Source organism: Lingula anatina, chromosome 1, assembly GCF_051362555.1.
Source record: "Lingula anatina isolate TDL-2025a chromosome 1, LinAna3.0, whole genome shotgun sequence".
NCBI lineage: Eukaryota > Metazoa > Brachiopoda > Lingulata > Lingulida > Lingulidae > Lingula > Lingula anatina.
Window position 1 is genome coordinate 55,048,098 of NC_141767.1, and position 20,152 is coordinate 55,068,249.

General features: G+C 34.7%; 1 protein-coding gene across 8 annotated transcripts in view; it reads right to left on the reverse strand.

The window, feature by feature from the left end:
- Positions 1 to 20,152, reverse strand: part of LOC106178936 (phospholipase D1) — a 29,237-nt gene that overhangs the window by 3,293 nt on the left and 5,792 nt on the right. For 4 of the 8 annotated variants that reach the window (XM_086998946.1, XM_086998953.1, XM_086998951.1 and 1 more), the window contains 24 exons: positions 17,680 to 17,773; positions 17,381 to 17,446; positions 17,022 to 17,176; positions 16,488 to 16,637; positions 16,144 to 16,293; positions 15,914 to 15,997; positions 15,608 to 15,689; positions 12,573 to 12,686; positions 12,032 to 12,171; positions 11,467 to 11,680; positions 8,957 to 10,909; positions 8,531 to 8,616; positions 7,721 to 7,822; positions 6,229 to 6,267; positions 5,272 to 5,405; positions 4,891 to 5,009; positions 4,545 to 4,655; positions 4,223 to 4,333; positions 3,892 to 3,980; positions 3,486 to 3,649; positions 3,177 to 3,244; positions 2,666 to 2,797; positions 459 to 544; positions 61 to 175 (listed from right to left, as the gene is read on the reverse strand). In XM_086998946.1, coding sequence (XP_086855072.1) covers positions 61 to 175; positions 459 to 544; positions 2,666 to 2,797; positions 3,177 to 3,244; positions 3,486 to 3,649; positions 3,892 to 3,980; positions 4,223 to 4,333; positions 4,545 to 4,655; positions 4,891 to 5,009; positions 5,272 to 5,405; positions 6,229 to 6,267; positions 7,721 to 7,822; positions 8,531 to 8,616; positions 8,957 to 10,909; positions 11,467 to 11,680; positions 12,032 to 12,171; positions 12,573 to 12,686; positions 15,608 to 15,689; positions 15,914 to 15,997; positions 16,144 to 16,293; positions 16,488 to 16,637; positions 17,022 to 17,176; positions 17,381 to 17,446; positions 17,680 to 17,773 — 4,558 coding nt within the window. Of the gene's footprint in view, positions 1 to 60; positions 176 to 458; positions 545 to 2,665; positions 2,798 to 3,176; positions 3,245 to 3,485; positions 3,650 to 3,891; positions 3,981 to 4,222; positions 4,334 to 4,544; positions 4,656 to 4,890; positions 5,010 to 5,271; positions 5,406 to 6,228; positions 6,268 to 6,856; positions 6,899 to 7,720; positions 7,823 to 8,530; positions 8,617 to 8,956; positions 10,910 to 11,466; positions 11,681 to 12,031; positions 12,172 to 12,572; positions 12,687 to 15,607; positions 15,690 to 15,913; positions 15,998 to 16,143; positions 16,294 to 16,487; positions 16,638 to 17,021; positions 17,177 to 17,380; positions 17,447 to 17,679; positions 17,774 to 20,152 lie in introns of all 8 variants that reach the window. The other 4 variants (XM_086998947.1, XM_013562338.2, XM_086998948.1 and 1 more) reach the window with 4 other exon arrangements.

Sequence of the window (20,152 nt, forward strand, 5' to 3'; positions counted from 1 at the left end):
AAATTTTTTATTTCAGAATTTAATCAAAGATCTCTCGCTCTTTTTTCTCTGTCTCCTTACCTGTGTATACACTTTGGAGTTAATGGCTGCCCTGTGTAACCAAGTCTTTTTATACATCTCGTTGCACACAGGGTCTGTCACATCAGTTTCATTGTCTTTAATTCCTAAATGCTCTCTAAGGAGGAAAACAAACATAAATATGATAAAAATTTACAGTTTCCACTTTTCAACAGTTTACAATAATTTACACAAAACAAATTCAATATGAAGAAATTATTTTAATTTTGTTGTAATCTTATATTTGCTACAGTTGTCATATTAGCTCAAGCATGTATTTACAAAATAATCATTCTTCTCTAGGTGTGGACAGTTAAAGAATTTAGATGTGTTTTGTGCAGTGGGTAAAAAATTGTATATTACATAATGTAAAATCAGAATAAAGAGGAAAAAATACTAGCCTAAATACTGTCCTTCTGAGACTGGAAGCAAATAACCCTGCCTCATAATCTTTTCCATTCATCTTGGAAGCCAAAGTAGCTTTGTCCTTGGGGAAGAACAGGAAAAAAATTAGAGATAGATTAGTTGTTCTACAAACTAATTCCCAGAGCACACTGCTCTGTCTGTCAGTAAATTTAGTTGCCTCTAATGAACAAATGGAGAAAATGGATTATGACTCACCCATTTTATTTTTACTTCATTAATGTGGACTTAAAATTGCTTCACGATTTCAGTGCAATGGACAGGAATAAAATAAATAATTTAAAAAAAAGGTTAAAGGTGAAAAAAAAAAATCATAAACACAAGCATACACAAATCCACACACACTTATCAATCTACAGTGATATACCTAAGCATATTAGTGCTGCAGTTTCCCTAGCTACTTTTCACTTATATATTAGATGACTAACACTATTCAATAATTTGGCTTAATGGTGATGGATTGTTTAATCAAAGTTGGCATAAGGCCACTTATAAAAATAGACGAAAACCAAACACTAACGCACTCACTTGCACAACAAGAGCACAATGGCATGCCTAATGTAATATGTGCACTAAAAACCAACATGAAGATACCATTTTTTTCCAAGACAATACACCACAACATTATCAAGTGGTATATTATTTTTTAAATATGCATATTTGAAAAATAATATATCCCTTGATAATTTTTCAAATAATTATTACACATCTAGCTTCATCCATCTATTTTGTGTCAGAAGTAAACTTAAGCAAACAATCTGCTAGTTGACAGGAATTAGCTGGTAATATTCTGATAAGAGAGACCAAATATGGCCCATATTTCAAACTATAGACAGAGTGACAGACTAACCATTTCACAACAGCATCACTAAAACCTACTCAGTGAATACTATACCAAATCTATCAAGATAATACATCTTGTATTCAAGGCCTTATAACGAGGGTTCTAGAATTATTTTAGTTACTGGAACATGTTTCTATCTTAAGGATGTAGATAACAGTAAATTGTCAAAATTTGGGTGTTTTTCTGAATTTGTCAGTATTAGATAGATGAAATATCAACTACATATCAGCCTATCTTAAAATAATGGAAGTTTACAAATAAACCCGTAATTTTAGCCTAATTGCTGATTTACCCCTGTGGTAGCGTGTCTGAGTTTTAAAGTAGGTCACACTTGTCCATATATGTGTTTGATTGGCAGCTCCACTGTGCAGCTGTATATTTCCCGTACTAGATTGCTGCTAACCTTTCACATTCTGTGAGTAACGTCGCGCTTTCACTTGCCAAACAATACTTTTCATTTTGAATTTATCAGTGAACTTAATTCTGACGATCTATTAAAGCTTTAAAAAGCAGACATATAGATGAGACGTATATGGGCAAAGGCACTCCCCCTAGGTGTCACGTGGTGAAGAAGGCTGACGTCACGACTAACATGGTGGCTGCTGTCAATACATGGAGGGGGCCTCTGGTTGAAAATGTTCAATAATAATGTTGAAAATGGATGAAAGACATAGTGACAGTTACATAGGCAGTGAGTAGAGGGCTGAACCAGTATAAATAACTAAATTTCTCAGCTTGCCAATGCAGCTCACTGATTATATAACGTTGGAATCTCCGGGGAGCACTAAAAGGCTGATTTCTCCACTTCAGTTTATGGCTTCAAGAGAACGATTTAGACCAGTGTCGAAATTAATTAGAACTCTCAACCGATGAAAGCTGGTATTCATTCGCTAGGTCTAAGGTTTGTCTGAAAGTATGTGTCTGGGATTTCATAACATCAGCTCCGTTTTCAACTTAGGCATGCTTTAGTTAGGCTAGGGGGTCTCGTTGAACTGGAAACCAAGTTTATTTTGATATCTCTGCTAATTTAACACATATCGCTAATTTGAGGCGCATTCTTGTTGATCCCTATGAGGGCTCACGAGTCAAGCTGTCTACACATGTCCATTTGTAGTGGACTTCTAGTTTTTAAGGTGTAAAGATCATGTTGAGCACACCTATTAAGCATTATATCTCATTATGTAAGGATTACATAATAAAATAAGGATATGAAATGAAGAGCTGTTGAAATAAGCTTTCTATTGATATGTAACATGTTGGTATATCTTGGTCGGTTTAGAAGATAGCTACCCCTGTTATCTACATCCTTAACACAAGGGAGTAAAAGTGAAAATAACTTACTTCATATAGGACAGCCATCTCACTATCCCTTTTGCCTAACAAACTGCGGTCATTGATGTTGGCTGAGCCTATGATCACCAAGTTGTCATCCACAATTAACATCTTACTATGCACATAGATCAGCTCACAAACCTAAGGGTAAAGATGGTTACATTTATGCATTAAACAGTAAGCAGACATTTAATCTTCAGGTTATAGCAAAATGAAAAAGTTACATTATATAAGTTTTTTTTTAAGTTTAATGAGAGACTTGGCATTTTTCAATAGCTAAAGGAAAATGTTGCTTTCACTTATCATCTTCAATTGTCATATCTTACTTCTATTATCTTATGATTAAGTATAAGGATAATATGCAAAAAAAATACTATTAGTCTTTATTTCCCCAGTTTTGAATGTGAAGTAAATTACCTACTGGCCATTTTCAAATTCTTTGAGCTGTAAACAGCCATCTATTTCTATAACAAGCATATTTGTTAAGAGCATCATTTGTGCATCATAAATTTAAACTTACAAGTTTTCCATTCAGCACATCATGGTTTCTCAGACCATAGAATGAGATGTATTTGAAAGGGTCTGTCACTTAAAGTAAACAAAAGCACAACTTTTTTGATAACAAATCTGTTTGAAGTCAGTGAAAGGCATTAAAATTGAACATAAAAGTATGTAACATTATATTAAAGTCGAGATTATTATATAAGAAAAGCACATTTCACATTTTTTTTAAAGTTGATTTTAAAACAATGACTTGAGAAAAAATCATATCATATTAGTCATAGTCTTATCAAAAACTGCTCTCTCTCTCTCTCATCGGTTTACTTACTGTGCTTGAGAAGTCTCTCTAATAGTGACTTCCCTCCTCTACAAATGGACTGATAGTTCCAGTGTGTAACTGTTCGTAAAGCGGCACCAGTTGTATCACCTATTTTTCCTTCAAACCCTGGCAGTAATGGCAGCACCACATAAACACGGAATGTTTCATTATTCCTGTAGAAATATAAGTACTCGCTAAACACATCATTATAAATTTAGATTTTTTGTATTTTGATGACTGTACTTCATTCATAACAAAACTGCAAGGACCAAAAAAGTACAAAGTATCAAAATCTCATAGATTACTCTTCAAGTTGATGATGCCTCATATTTAGAATCATTTAAATATTTCAACCTCAATCATACAGGTTATCAAATATAATATTCTGTAAAAGAATTTGAAAAAATATTCTCACTCATGAGCTTTGATGATCCTCTTGTACAAGGCCTCTCCTATTCCATTATGAACATCTGGATGTTCATACACAGTGATGAAAAACTGGTTCTAAAACATCAAATAAAACCATCATGATTGAGGTAACTCCATTTGCAAAAAAAAAAAAAAAAAAGAAAAAGAAATCGCATGCAGAAAACCAAATCGATAATTCACTGTTCTTGTTAAGACAAAATAAATACAAAGGATGAAATAAAATCCTTGAATTATATAGCTACTATGGACTGTGAAACTAAATAAAGAATTTTTCTTTGCAACTGGATATTTCTACCAATAAAGAATCTTGAACTCACCTCTATATAAATGTAATGTTTGGCATCTTCAATGGCCTTGATGTATGCCTGCTGGATGGAGTCCTCTGTTCTAGCTATTCCTACTGACCAGGAGGAAGCACTACGCAATACCTACTCAACAGTAATCATAATAAAGATATATATACATATATACATACATACATATATAAAGTATGAGAGTGATGAAACTAAAAAGTATTACAGACTTCAGTCAAACTGGGCAGTATAAATATGGTCAAAAAGCATTGGATCTGTTCTGCAAGACAATTTAACATACCAAGTTTTCATGTCTGTTTTCATATATTATGTGACTATCTCTTACCTGAGCTCTACAGTAAAAGGAGTATTTTCTGAGTCCTTGAGGGACAGCAGTATGTTCATAAGACTTTGGCACCAAGAAAGGGTAGTCATGATTGTATTTGGCCTTGGTTTGCTAGTAACAAAATAGAAAATGTCTTGCAAATGGCTTTTTATTAACAATGTTCATAAGTTACTACAAATAAGATACACTTAATGATTCAAATAAATTTCAAGAAACAAAAATGCCATTTCATGCATATCCTACTTGTTCATAAAATATATCATTGATCAACTACCTAATCTTAATTACGTGTTTTATTCTGTAGTGAGTACAGTCATGACCAAGCATCATCATAAGTGGGTGTCACCTTTGTAAAGTTCCAGCGCTGAATAAAATGCCTAGCGACATCTCTGGCAGGTTTTCCAAACACTACGCTCCCTATGTCATGCCAGGGCATTCTGGGAATGGTGTTTCTGTCTACACTGTCTGTAACACAAAAATTTCGGAAAAAGTCAGCTGACATGCAGTTACCTTTCAAAGTTTACAATTGCCTTAATCAAGAGTAATAAAAGAAAATAAATGGAAATCTAAAAAATACATAGATAATGCATGCACAAAACTTGTCAAATAGGACTGACAAGATATAATCATAATAAGATTTGATAAATCAATAAAAATTCTTAAGTTCCATCAATTTAATTGGAAAAAAGAAAGATTGTGTAACAGAAGTGTGTATGGCATCATTTACCAGCATATGGTTCTTCTACCCCACCAAAGTCTTTTAAGATGAAGTTGGCATAGTCCTTGCCTATCCAGATCTTTGTGTTACCCTCAAGTCCCATTTCCTTCAATTGGTCCTCATTAATTGCTGATCCATGTGTGCTATACATGAAAAAATCCACATCAAAATACATAAAACAACCTTTCTTCTCCCTACAGAAACTTCTGATAGTCTTCATGAGAACTTAACTTTGATAAATGTTATAATTCAAATTTATAAATACCACTTAGCCTTCCAACCACTTTATTAAAATAAATATCTCTGAAAATGCTATCATACAACACTGCTTCTCTAAATCTTAAAAAACACTTTTTTATCTCCTAAAAACAGAAAACTGAATATCAATAAAACTGTAAACTGGTAAAAAAAATCCAATTAGAAAGCAAAATTAGAGGACAAACCTGCAAAAGTTACCAAATGCATTTGCCATTACTAAAGCAAGAAATAAATTCTGATAGTTTGGGTATTCAAATTTACCTCCTATCAGATTCAAGCAACGGATAATAAAATCTAACCCCATATAAAGCAATGAACAAAGTGTTATAAAAAAATATCAAATAAAATTTTGTCATATGTTAAGCATTAGTTGCAGCTTACAGAAATATCTGTAAAATAATGAATTGAAGCAAATAACTAAACAGATAAATGAAACATTGCATTAATGCAAGATCCTAATCCCAGTGGAGTTTGACAGAAAATTAATAATCTTATCAGAAAATGAGGTTTGCTTTCTTCATTCCAAAGAAACCACCATGGTTAAACAAAAAGTAGAAAAGGAATAGAGTGATGGAGAAAAATCCACAGAAATAATACCTTTGGGGAGAAATAAATCAAATAATGAAAGCTAGGAAAATAAATCATATGAAAGCTATGAAAGCTACGCATGATTACCATTGCAAAAAATAAATAAATTGTGGAACTTACAATGAAATCTTACTGAAGTTTCTAGATTTTTTAAAACCCCTGCAAAGATGAGAGAAAACTTCTGCCTTATTTCTCAGACATGATTTTAAGTAATTAGGTATAAGTGACTGTCAAGTGTGCAGCTCATATTAAAAATACATTATCTGATCATGTTTGCAATCCTACAAAACCCGGTTGAGAGGAAATATCTCAAAGGCAAGCACTACCATGAAAAACACGCATACAATATATGCCTTACTAAGCAAACCAATCTTATTTGTAAGCCTTGCTTGGATGGAAACTTATTCCATGTCAGTACTGTGTAGAAAAACAGTACAATTTCTTTTGAAACACATTTTGTACAATTGAACATAACAAAACTGACTGTTTTATTGTACAAAGCAGATTTTTATGAAAATATATTACATGCAAATTTGATAACAACCAATTAATGAGATAAATTATATTTTGAGTTGTCAATGAATTTGTAATCAATGTAAGTGCTGAAAATGAATTTTTAACATAAATTGTTCTTATTATACAATGAACAGTTTCATGTATAAAAATCATGAATAAAAAATCAATTTCAATTTTTTACTATGATTCTAAAAAGCTGGAAGGCATAGTGTAGGCCAATAGTACAACTCACAATCTGCTGCTATACAACATCTTTTGTTTGTCCATGAATTGCCTAGGAGTAAACATGTTTCATTTCAATGACAATGAGCTTTGTCAAAAAAAAACTTACCTTATTATGCACCTGATGCAAGACACATAACAATTGTGCAACTAAAATCATACAAACTTTAAATATTACTAATAAAGACACAAACACCTTTTCAGGCGAAAAAATATTATAAAAAAGAAATCCCATTCACAAGCAATGGCTTAAAAACCTTAAACAAAGAGATGAAGCAGGAGAATTTCTGAAAATGAAATACATCACATACAGCATAAGACACATGGTAACATAGAGCTGCTCAAGGGAATACTGGCAATAACATTCCTGAACATGCAGCTACCATGAAACAAATGATACATGCTGATGCTTCACGTGAATATATATATATATATATATATATATATATATATCCCACCCCCACCAACCCCATTTTCAATAAAAGATTGATATTGGTGTTATTTCTTTTCAGCTAACCACAACATGGCTTTTCAAAATATGTACTTATGTACCTCTCACTAGTAAGAAAAGCTTCTTACCCCTGCTCATATCCAACTAATAAATGGAAAAAACCTTTCTAGTTTTGTTTTTGATGGTTTCACAGATATTATTCAATAGCAAATAGTGTAAAAAACAACAAAATGCAACCAAGCTGTTATTGCACAGCTTATTCTGTGCATTTTAACAAGAATTAATTATAAATAACAGTTAGTTTGATGACTCACTAAAATAAGCTTTGTAAAATACAACAGACAAAGGACCTAAGACAAAGTCTACTACGAGTGACAACATCACATGAACAGCTGCATTCCTTCAAAATGCCAGTCCCATTACCTTATACATCTGTTACACAGCTTAGTATAACACACAGCTACCAACTGATGCTTTACACACGACAGGTGTGACACTACCTTATTTCCCTCAAAATTGTTTCCTCTACAGAAAAGGGAATGGATATTCATAATAAACATAGACAGTTGTAATAATTCCTAAATAGAACAATACTTTCACTTTCCCACAAGCTTGCCATCTAGATCAGAAGTTGTGAACAGTACTAGCTTAAAATCCACTAGTCCTAAAATATTCAAAATTTCATATTGACTGATCTTTGTTCGTGCACTCTTCCTAGTACCAACATGTTCATCTGGGGAAAAAACACTAAACTTTGTTGAGTAAAAAAGAAACAGTTTTATGCAGTTATGTTTGAGATTTTCTGGCCAGGCTTTAGCTCTCTGGCTTGGTGCCAGTGGTTATTTCTATTACAGTGATAGCAAAATAAAATTATCGATCCTTCTGTGGAGAAATAGGGTCATTTACCACTGAATCATACAAAGTATCAATGGATAAGAAAACACATTAAAATCAAACAAATAAGGTCCCTATTATTTCCCTTAAACAAGACTTTACTATAAAATCTTAGATTAAAGTGAGACTTTGTCTTTTTAAACACACTTTGAAATCAGCAAATTTGGAATGCCACATTTAAAAAAAATCATCAATACAAAAAGCTTAACAGGAAATAAACATCCCAATCAAACAAAATTCTACTTTTTTCTGGAATTGTATGTGCTTTGAGAAAAAAAAGTATCTTATGACAATATTAAGGCACATTGATACTCAAATTAAAAATTCAAGATGACTTACTTGTATATGAGGCTATCTTCCTCTTCCAACGTCATGTCCACAGATTTCTGGCGGTATACTGAGTGCATAGATGCAAGTCTGGATGCCTAGAAAGATAAAAGGTCACTTCCTAAGATCATAGGTTTATAATCACAGTGAAATCTAAATCTTCTTCACTCTTTACATTAAGTAGTACATGTGAGGATTCATAAGCAACATACAGAGTAGGGAGGTCATCAGTCCAAGTCTGATAATACTAAATAATCAGGAATCTATAAAACTCTGTGTCACATCAAAAATAATTTACCAAAATAGTAAGTGGTACAAATTAACCTGGAACAGAACTAAATTCGCTGAACCATTTACCTTGCATCCTATAGTAAAATGTTCTATAATCAATCTCATTACATTATCAGTTAGTTACAATAACTGCTATTAAAATATTACCAGTCTACTGGCCTTCCTAAATCTATCTAAAGGTTTGCTTAAACGCTTGGTGTCACCAACAGGATGCTCATCATCAGAATGTTCGTAGGCAAGATCTGTATTACTGCCAACTGGGGAGGGAGAACTGACCACCAATGTGGGGACATTTTGTCTTTCAATCTTCAATTTCAATCCCTGGGGTTTTTTACTTTTCAGTCCTAATTTGAAATTGTCCATAGCCTTTGACATGGTGGTCATTTTGGAAGCGGTCCATGTTTTGTAATGCTTGTCATGTTCAGCTTCCCCATCTTCCCCATCTTCCTCACTACTTGATGATCCAAGCCTCGACTTCATTCTCTGGACTGCTTTTTTTAGAACAAGTTTGGCACGTGGCCAAGTTGCTGTTGGATCACTGCTGTCTGATTCATCACTTCCATCAGAATCACTGTCTTTATTGCTTTTCCATTTTGTTTTAGACTTTCTTTTTGGCTCTGGTGTGGAGTTTTCTTGCGAATCAGATTCACATACTTCATACCTTGCCTGCAAAAGTCCATCTGATTCATCCAGATGTTCTAATGATTTGCTTTCTTTGTGATCTTTTTTCTTCTTTTTTCTTTTCTTGTCTTTCCTTTTGTATTTCTTGTCTTTTGTTTGTCGTTCTACTGCTGAGTCAAATGAAGACACGTCAGTATCTATTTGAGCTGAACCCTTCACACCTTCAATCTTTTGGTGCAAGAGCCCATCTGATTCATCCAGATGTTCTAATGATTTACTTTCCATGTCATCTTTTTTCTTATATTTTGTTTTCTTTTCTTTCTTTTTGTATTTCTTGTCTTTTGTTTTCGGTTCCACTGTAGAGTCAAATGAAGATCTATCGCTATCTACTTGCAATAAAAGCTGCCCATCTTTTTTTGTTTTATTTTGCTTTGATTTTGCTACATCTTTCTTTTTCTTCTGAGTGGCTGGGGATGCTCTAGGTGTTAATTCATTCTTCTCCAGGTCATCAGTGAAGGTTACTTCACTTTTCTTTATTGTTGTTTCCTTTCTCTCAGTTTTAGGTGTACTGATGGGGCTGGGAGATTTCAGGGCGCTCTTTTTTCTATTACTTTTAGGTGATAAAGAAAGTATTTTCTGGCTCTCAACAGGGTCACTCTCAACTGTTTCTTTTCCAGCAGCTTTTTTTGGTGTTTCTATTAATCCGTCATCATTGTTGTTCACAGTTTTCATATTCTGAAGTTCTTTTGATCTGGTCTCAGGAAGCTGATTTCCGTCATCTAATTCTACTTTAGAAACTTTATATTTTCCTGTCAATCCAATGTCAGCCTCTTCGGTTGGCATGAATATGTTCTGATTCTTATCAATCTCATCTTGGACAGTAGAGTCATCTTCAGGCACTGCTAAGCTCTCAAACTTTCCAATCTGATTTGAGTCATTTGGATCAGGTGCAATTGCGGGATCTACAGATCCTTTTCCTCCATCTTCCTGTACTGGCTCTATCACAGCATCCACAGTAATTGCATTTTTTGTTTCCTCTGGAAATGTCTCTTGTAGTCTATTTTTGTGAATCATTAATCGTTGAACAATATCACTAAAAGCTGTTGTGTTTGTACTCTGAGAAGGAAAAAAGACATTTTCTTTTCCCATTTGTTTTAATTCTTTGTCGGAGACAGCTTCTCTGTTTTCCCTAGTTTCATCCTTGTTACATTCTCCATTAGAATCAGTCCCAACTGCTGAAACTTGGACATCTGCATTACTGATTTCATCACTGCCTGTCTCACTTTTTTCTGAGATATCACTCAGTGCTGAAACTCCTCTTTTTATCCCTATTGGAGCTTTGGGGGGGTTTGGAGGTTTATTGACAGGCACCATCACTGTAGGTTTTTTTGGACTCCTACTTGGATGAACACCCTCTTTTTTCTCCTTGTGTGACTCTTTCACTGTTTCAGCTTCATCAATAAATGGGATGTCCTTGAACTGAGAAAAGTGAGAGATAAAATTGTAACTTTTCAAATGTATTTTTTAAATGAAAAGAAATGTCTCATACAGAAAGTTAGATTATATACCTAACTTTAAAAAAATTAGCTTATCATGATTTTGATAAATAATAAGAATGAATTTACTAATAGAAGTACCTTTAATTCAAAAAATTTATAATGTTTAGCTTAAAGGGATAATAACTCTTCGTATGAGATCTATATTTCACAATAAAAACATTGTGAACAACTCATAGAAATATAATATATTCTGTTTTACCCAATAATGGCAGTTACAGCTATTTTTTCTGATATCTGAGCTTGTCTTTAGACCATGTTACCTCCATTGATGGCTATACTCTGTTAAAATCTCTTAAGAGATTTTAACAAAAAACCAAACTTTTTAGAAAAAAACCAGGGACTAACTTTGAATGTAAAAATGGATTCATTAACCATTGGTAAGTATGGGAAAATTGTTGTTTACTCCAAGAAAATTAATTTTTTGGCCGAAACGAAGAGTTATTATCCCTTTAAGACAACGACACACTCCTTTCTTACTTTATCAGAGCTATCTACTTCATCAAACACATCTTCATTCTCAGTCACAGTCTCCATCAGTACAAGATCAATAGGACACATATCCTCTTTGTTGTTGTTGTTGATGGGGCATACTGGGGCAGCATGCGGTGGCATCCAAAATGTAGGTGGGGTAGGCGAGGCAGTCTCGGGCTCCTCACTGCATGACAGGCTCACAGAACCAACATCTGTTAATCTGTAAATAAAAAGGAAATGGATGGAACACAAGGCCGTGTTGCTGAAGGAAGTGAATATAGTTCACAACTGAGTCCATGCTCCAAATTTTGTAATGCTGTTTCCCACAACATTTATTTATTTTTCCACTCCCCCCCCCCCCCCCATCCAAATACCAGGTCATGTCATTTGTTCATTAAAAATCTTAATGATCATAATTACACATATAAGCAGTTTCAATGACCACTGCATTATATTTGTATTGATATTTATCTCAAACTGCTACAAAACATTTAGAAAATTGTGCCTAATAAATACATTTTTCTTTACAGATTCCCTTAAATCTTATTACCACAAGCACTATCTATCATACCTGTGACAATCATCATCCCAGCGGCCATAACATAGGTCTAGTCCTCCAACAAATGCAATCCTTTGGTCCACAACCACTATCTTCTCATGGTGAGCCCACAGCAGAACACCCCCAGGAACATGGTCAGGGTGACGAAGTACCTGGAGTCACAATATTAACAAATATTTAGTGAGAGAGTGAGCTCACTAGAATAGAGAATAAAAAAAAACAACAATATATAAAAAGAGATGTGAGATTTAGTGCACTACAAATATCATTTCATACTATACTCATGGGTATGTCTTTCCCAGAGAGTAACAATGAACCCTGAAAATGCAGAATGAATATAGATTTCAAGTTTGGTGCGATGAAGCTGACTATGACTACCTTATTATGTATTTTACCCATTTAGATACTAAAACAGAATATGGTTTAAGTACACATAATCATGATCTTCCAATCTTATTCTTTACTATTTATAACAGACAAAAAAAATTGGATATCAGAATGCTTTTAATGCTACTGGTTGAAAAATCACTATATCAAGCAGATGAAGACAAACCTTGACATTGTCACCCAATTCTTTAACCAGGACTTGTTTGCTGTACAGGCTGTTGATTCCCAAAGCCAGTTCCACTTCTTTATACAACAGAACAAAGATTTTCACCCCTTGAACCTAGTGAAAGTGAGTTTGTGAATATTTTAATTTTTTACACTGAATATGGTTCACCTATTTGAAATACTAATATTGTTCAAGAAAAAACACTGATTAAGGGTGTATTCCCAGAGATTTAGATCGATCCAGAGTTTAAGATTTAGATCGACCTAACTCCCTGGGGGTTCACGCTAAATTGCAGTCAGCCGAGCGCACACCATGGTAAATTGCCCCCTTACAGCTTTTAGTAGGCGGAACAGACAGTTAATATATCCACTCCTTTAGACATCAGGAACAGAGAAAAAAAGAAGCAATTTTTACCAAGATTCCCAAAGTCACCTGATGCATTCATTACTGAGGATAGACTTAAGGTAGCAATTAACAGGGGTAGCTATCTTCTAAACCGGCCAAGATATACCAACATGTTACATATCAATAGAAAGCTTATTTCAACAGCTTTTCATTTCATATCCTTATTTTATTATGTTATCGTTACGTAATGAGATATTATGCTTAATAGGTGTGCTGAACATGATCTTTACACCTTAAAAACTAGAAGTCCACTACAAATGGACATGTGTAGACAGCTTGCCTCGTGAGCCCTCACTGGGATTAACAAGAATGCGCCTGAAATGGGATCAACAAGAATGCGCCTGAAATTAGCGATATGTGTTAAATTAGCAGAGATATCAAAATAAACCTGTTTTCCAGTTCAATGCAACCCCCTAGCCTAACTAAAGCACACGTAAGTTGAAAACAGAGCTGATGTTATGAAATCCCAGACACACATTTTCAGACAAACCTTAGATCTAACGAATGAATGCCAGCTTTCATCAAATGAGAGTTCTAATTAATTTTGACACTGGTCTAAATCGTTCTCTTGAAGCCATAAACTGAAGCGAGAAATCAGCCTTTTAGTGCTCCCCGGAGATTCCAACGTTATATAATCAGTGAGCTGCATTGGCAAGCTGAGAAATTTAGTTATTTATACTGGTTCAGCCCTCTACTCACTGCCTATGTAACTGTCACAATGTCTTTCATCCATTTTCAACATTATTATTGAACATTTTCAACAGGAGGCCCCCTCCATGCATTGACAGCAGCCACCATGTTAGTCGTGAGGTCAGCCTTCTTCACCACGTGACACCTAGGGGGAGTGCCTTTGCCCATATACGTCTCATCTATATGTCTGCTTTTTAGAGCTTTAGTAGATCGTCAGAATTAAGTTCACTGATAAATTCAAAATGAAAAGTATTGTTTGGCAAGTGAAAGCGGGAGGTTACTCACAGAATGTGAAAGGCTTAGCAGCAATCTAGTACGGGAAATATACAGCTGCACAGTGGAGCTGCCAATCAAACACATATATTAACAAGTGTGACCTACTTTAAAACTCAGACACGCTACCACAGGGGTAAATCAGCAATTAGGCTAAAATTACGGGTTTATTTGTAAACTTCCATTATTTTAAGATAGGCTGATATGTAGTTGTTATTTCATCTATTTAATACTGACAAATTCAGAAAAACACCCACATTTTGGCCATTTACTGTTAATTGCATCCTTAATAGACGGATGGTAAGGAATTTTTTTGCACTCTAATTAAAAATTAATGTTGGCTCACTAGCCGAGCGCACCATAGTTAATTACCCCCTTACAGCTTTTAGTAGGCGGGACAGACGCTTAAGCCGGCTAAGCTGACAGTAATCTAGTGAGACTCCCCACAGGGATAGATCGATCTAAAATCTATGGGAATGGGGTCTAAAACTCCAGTGGATTCAATCAAATTCCAAAATCTTAAAAGTTCAAAAATTTCACTTACTTTATCATTATTCAATTAAAAGCAGACACATGAGCATTCATACCATGGCCCATAGGAGCCTACGCGTGCGTCTTTTAGACGCCCCTTTACATGCGAAAACGACAATGCCTATGCCGAGTTCGTCTTTTACTACAGAGCTTTGAGAGCCGAAAATGGCATGGCTGTGTCTCTTTCGCCACTTACTGAACTCCAGAGATGCGAGATTGACACGACCCATGTCGCGTTTGTCTCTCAAAAGACACTGTTATAAAACATGAAATAGGCATTACGTGTGATTTTCGCAGCTGAATAAGTAGACCCTTATAAACGAAGTTGACGTGACCTTAGAGTCATGTCGCTTTCAACTTTTACAAACCTCCAACAAAATCTATCTCCACACAGACGCGCGCGACATGTACTATTGGACATGGGTCAGTTGAAAGCGACATTAACCTAAATGGCTCATGTTACTTTCAGCCAATTAATTTGAAACAGAAGGACCGTCTTAAAACCCTTTATATTTGAATCCTTGAAAATAAAAATATGAGGCCATATAATTATTACAAGCAATTAGCCACACTGTTATCTAGATAGCACTAAATTATGATGGGGTTCAAATGAAAAAATGTTTTGGGACAGCACAACACTGTTTCAAATTAATTGGATTTGACATATAAGAGTTGGCTGAAAGTAACATGAGCCCTTTAGGTTAATAGGATTTCAACTGACCCATGTCCAATAGTACATGTCGCGCGTCTGTGTGGAGATAGATTTTGTTGGAGGTTTGTAAGAGTTGAAAGCGACATGACTCTCAAGTTACGTCAACTTCGTTTATAAGGGTCTACTTATTCAGCTGCGAAAATCACACGTTGTGCCTATTTCATGTTTTATAACAGTGTCATTTGAGAGATGAACGCGACAAGGGTCGTGTCAATCTCACATCTGTGGAGTTCAGTAAGTGGCGAAAGAGACACAGCCATGTCATTTTCAGCTCTCAAAGCTCTGTAGTAAAAGACGAACTCGGCATAGGCCTTGTCGTTTTCGCATGTAAAGGGGCGTCTAAAAGACGCACGCGTAGGCTCCTAAGGGCCATGGTACATTCAAATCCTTCAGATATCTGAATACTCTTAAAAAGATAACTTACTGCTTTTCTTCTCAAAGTATCCACCAGTTGCCATTTTGGACCTTCACCAATAGTACGTCGTAACAGAATCTCTGGACTCAACCTGGAACAGGTTTCATCCCAAATGAAACACAATAGTAAATGTTACACTGTTACTTACTCATATATTTCCTGATCACACCATTGGGCAAAAACACTATAGTTATGACATAAAAAAGACAACAAATTCCATTTTTTTTTCTTTTTGCATTCAAAATCATATATAAATAAATATCTTTCATTAATATAAAATCATTTTCATTTAATTGTCTGAAGTATTTATCCTACCACCAGTCTGTGATGAAAATTTCCTCTTTTGCACTTTCCAGAGCAAGGGACACTGCATAAAAATAAGAGTCTCCATCAACAAACCTGTAAGAAATGATGAAGCAGATCAACTCATCTTATCTATAAAATATTAAAATTAAATTAAATCAATACAACCTCAACCACAGTTACCAAAAGAAAATCCTTAACTTCTCAAAATAAAAAAAATGCTGATGCTTAAATATACATACCAGTTGGCAAATGCATCTTCTCTAACAGGCGCATAAGATAAATAGCGGTTCTCAGTGGTGAAGTCATCTGCTGTGGTCTTTATGACATCTGAAACAGCATCATACCATTCCTTGGCTTTGTTGTGGGTCTTACATTTCAGCATGAGGCGCCTGCAAACATGAATTAACAATTTGATTTATTCGATGAGTTACACTTCTACCAAAATAAAAAATAAAAAACACCTCTCATCTAGCAAGATCCTCTTCCACTATAATTTGATTTTGTACAGTCAGTGTAATCAAGAAAAGTTTTTTCCAAAACACCTGCTATAAATGAGAATTATAACTTGTGTTTAACTCTTTACCTAGTCAAATTGGACACTATGAGACCATGATGTATCCCAGTGTCAATGAGACCATATCCAACATCAAACTCATCATCTATCAACATGACATCACCAAGACGTCCACTGCTGCTGATGTAGGCTACAAAAGTGTCCTTCAGAACAAGCCACCTAAAAGTACAAAATAAACTGAAAATAGGCATCAAATGTACATGATGGAAGTAAGGCAAGCTGTGCTGACAACTTCATAACTACCAGTTATAAGCAAGTGATGCTCATATCTACCCCAATTGTCAAACTGTGTCATTTCATGTCACATATCAAATTCTAAAAAGATTTCCCAAATCTTGCCAAAATCTTACATAAATGACATTTACTTCTTTAGACCAAATAAATCTTTTGTCTGGTTCAATTTTTTCTAGTAAAAGCTACTTTCACAAGACTATTATTTGTCAAGAAACTCAAAGAAAACATTAAAAAGATCAATTCAGAAATTTTTGACTGTCAATAATTTAAATTTTGTGCAATTCTGGTAAATATAGCTGTGAAACTGACCTTTTTGACCATCTTCCTGTTTTCAGTTTTGATGACAACCCAAAACATCCTGTGCCTGCCCTGCGCCCACCTGCTCTTTTTAGCACACTTCCTTCTCGGAGTTTGCGCCCAAGGTTGTATACAAATGAGAGCCTTGAGACATTTAGGAATGCTAACTAAAAATAGGAATATTCAAAGATATAAAGAAATGAAAAGTAAAAAAGTTGACAAATCATCAACAACAAAGCTTATATAAAGTTGATGATTTTAAATTGTTCAAGAAGTTTTTTTTACTAACATGAGAGTGAATCTTTATGATGGATGGAAGTCATAGTCACATAAAAAATATTTCATGGTCTAACAAAACCTATTGTGCTTACAGTTTCTGGATGGTTTCTGTAGACAGATGAGTTAAGCACATTTTGGAGATAATTTTGGAGCAGTTTCTGCAAGAAAAAAGGTTTTATTTAAGAATTACATGTATGCCATTTTACCAAAGGTTTAAATTGCTCAAAATTCAAAGTTGAAAAAAATGCAACAGAGATTTCTGAAATCACTGAAAATTCATCACAAAAATATAATTATCAGATCAAAATTATATACTTTCTACATTTGCCAATACATAAATGGCCAACATTAACTTTTGATTAGAGTGCAAAAAAAAAAAAAAAATTCTTACCATCCGTCTATTAAGTCTATCCTCAGTAATGAATGCATCAGGTGACTTTGGGAATCTTGGTAAAAATCGCTTCTTTTTTCTCTGTTCCTGATGTCTAAAAAGAGTGGATATATATATAGAGAGTGATGACAGTGTCTAGTAAGGATAGCATCAATGAAATCCCTCACCTGGATAATTTTTGTTGGTGTTTCTATCTGGCAAATAACACTACTAAATGGGTCTGCATATTGACACAGCATTATCAGCACTAAGGCCCCATTCAGAATGGTTGATCCGAATACTTACTGATCTGCCTACTAAATAAGGCCGACCACAGTTCAAAAGTGATGCTGCTGATTCCTGATGGTCTCCCCGACTCCACACGTGCCATTAAATGGATTAAATGTCTGCTCTGAGGTTTAATTGCTAGGTCCCTGCAGCTACAGCAGATTAGTAAGTAATCAGATCATCCATTCTGAATGGGGCCTAAGACTGAAAGGTGTGCTACATAATCCCATTATCAGTAGCGCATGCATATATACCCCTACACTGTGCAAGCATTAATCAAGAATAAAAAATTGTACTGGTTTGATGTTGGTATCTTTTGATAGGATACCTTATATTATTTCACAGTTCTGCTTATGGACCAATACCCCTATGTAACAAAAAATTTATTCAGAGATGGTATATATTTAACAATAATTCTATCCTCTCAGTGTTAAAAAAAAATTGGCAATATTTATGTACTAATGCAAACCTGCATTGCTTAATATAATATTCTTACACATTTGCAGAACATAGTGGGGTACCTGTGGCTTTTATATGACTTGAACAGGTCACCTAGTACACATAGCACTGTATACTGGCCTAGTGACCAGTTGACAGTGAAGTAATGACAAGTCAACATGGTCATCTTATCTATTGCAGTCAGTTATGTGTCTTCATTCCCCCTGTTCTGCTATAGCCAGACTGATATGATAAATAACTGGGCTTGCAGCATGTGTATCCCATCAAGCAAACAAAATCTTCAAATCTTTCAGATAATATTCAGGTTGACTATGGAAATACAGGTTCACATTAATTTTTCTTAAATACAGAGTTTTTTCAGGTCCAATTACACTTGGCTACGTACTTGGCAAATGTCAAATAATGCTAAGGTTAGCTCAGGTTTATGATATAATGATATTGGCTGAGGTCATTCTGTTACAATACACAGGTGTGTTTTGCTCTGATGGACATTCACTATGCAGTTTCACCTACGTATAACATAAAAAGAGTGATACAAATGATTACCAAAGCTTCTGACCTGCACCACTCCTTTATAATGATCAAATTGACCCTTTCTAATAGAAAAACAACACTGCCCAACCTTGATAACCCCAGTTCTGTCTACCTCTCACAGATAGCCAGTGCTACAGTTACCAGGTAATGATGCCTTTTAAGATAAAGGATGATTATAAACAGCTGCAAAAAGGAACTGATGAACAACATAAACATTTTCTTGTTCCATTAATAAAATGTTGTGACTTAACAAGCCCTGTACATCAACCATAGGTAATTTGGGTGAAAGGATATTTCAAATATTTTTCATTTTCTTACTTTAAACGTGAAAAGCCCATAAGCGCTGTCTATTTTAGATAACTGCAATAAATAACTTCCCACAAACTATTTACTGAGTCTGTACATCACATGAAGAAAGCTATACTTCTGACAGTAACAGGCTGTACTAGATACAATAAATATGGGGAAAAGGAATTCCCTGTCTGACAGAATAGCACAGCTTCTTAAATACCATGCTATTTACCACCTGAAAACCCCTTATTAAAGACTGTTCATGTCATGCATGTTGTATGTTATCCTCATAGTCCTGAATATCTTGTAAGAACTTTTCAATAATATTGCTTAGAACAAAAATGACTGTCACAATATAGTTCGAGTTATTACTCTTTTAAAATTCTATTAGCACAAATAATGTAAACACAACATAATCAATTATAATTATCTACACTATGATATTTGTTGTATCATCAATATATTGGTACAGTTATGATCATCATCACAGCAACGGTATCAATACAAACAAGGGTATAAAAGCTATCTAAATAAGATATCCAAACAAAGTTTAAATCAAAACGAACAACATCTTCTTACATAATTATCAGAACAAAGTTTGCAGCAAAGCCAGTATGCTCCACCCTGAGTTAAAACCATGAACCAACTCTTCTCCACAAGATAAACTGGCTGTCACCATGGCATGTTTATACAGAGAACAGTCTCTTTTAGGCAATTTTAAAAACTCAGGGTGATATGCTAAAAACTACCCCCCCCCCCCCCCATCCACCTGCCTGATATCTGAATAGCATGCCAATACATGCTATCTCCTCAAGATAAATCAATTTATAGACCACTAATTACCTGGACTGCTGTGGCTACTACCTGCCCATCAATATCATGTTACAAAAGCCACTTCAAAAATAATCCAAAAATCAATAAT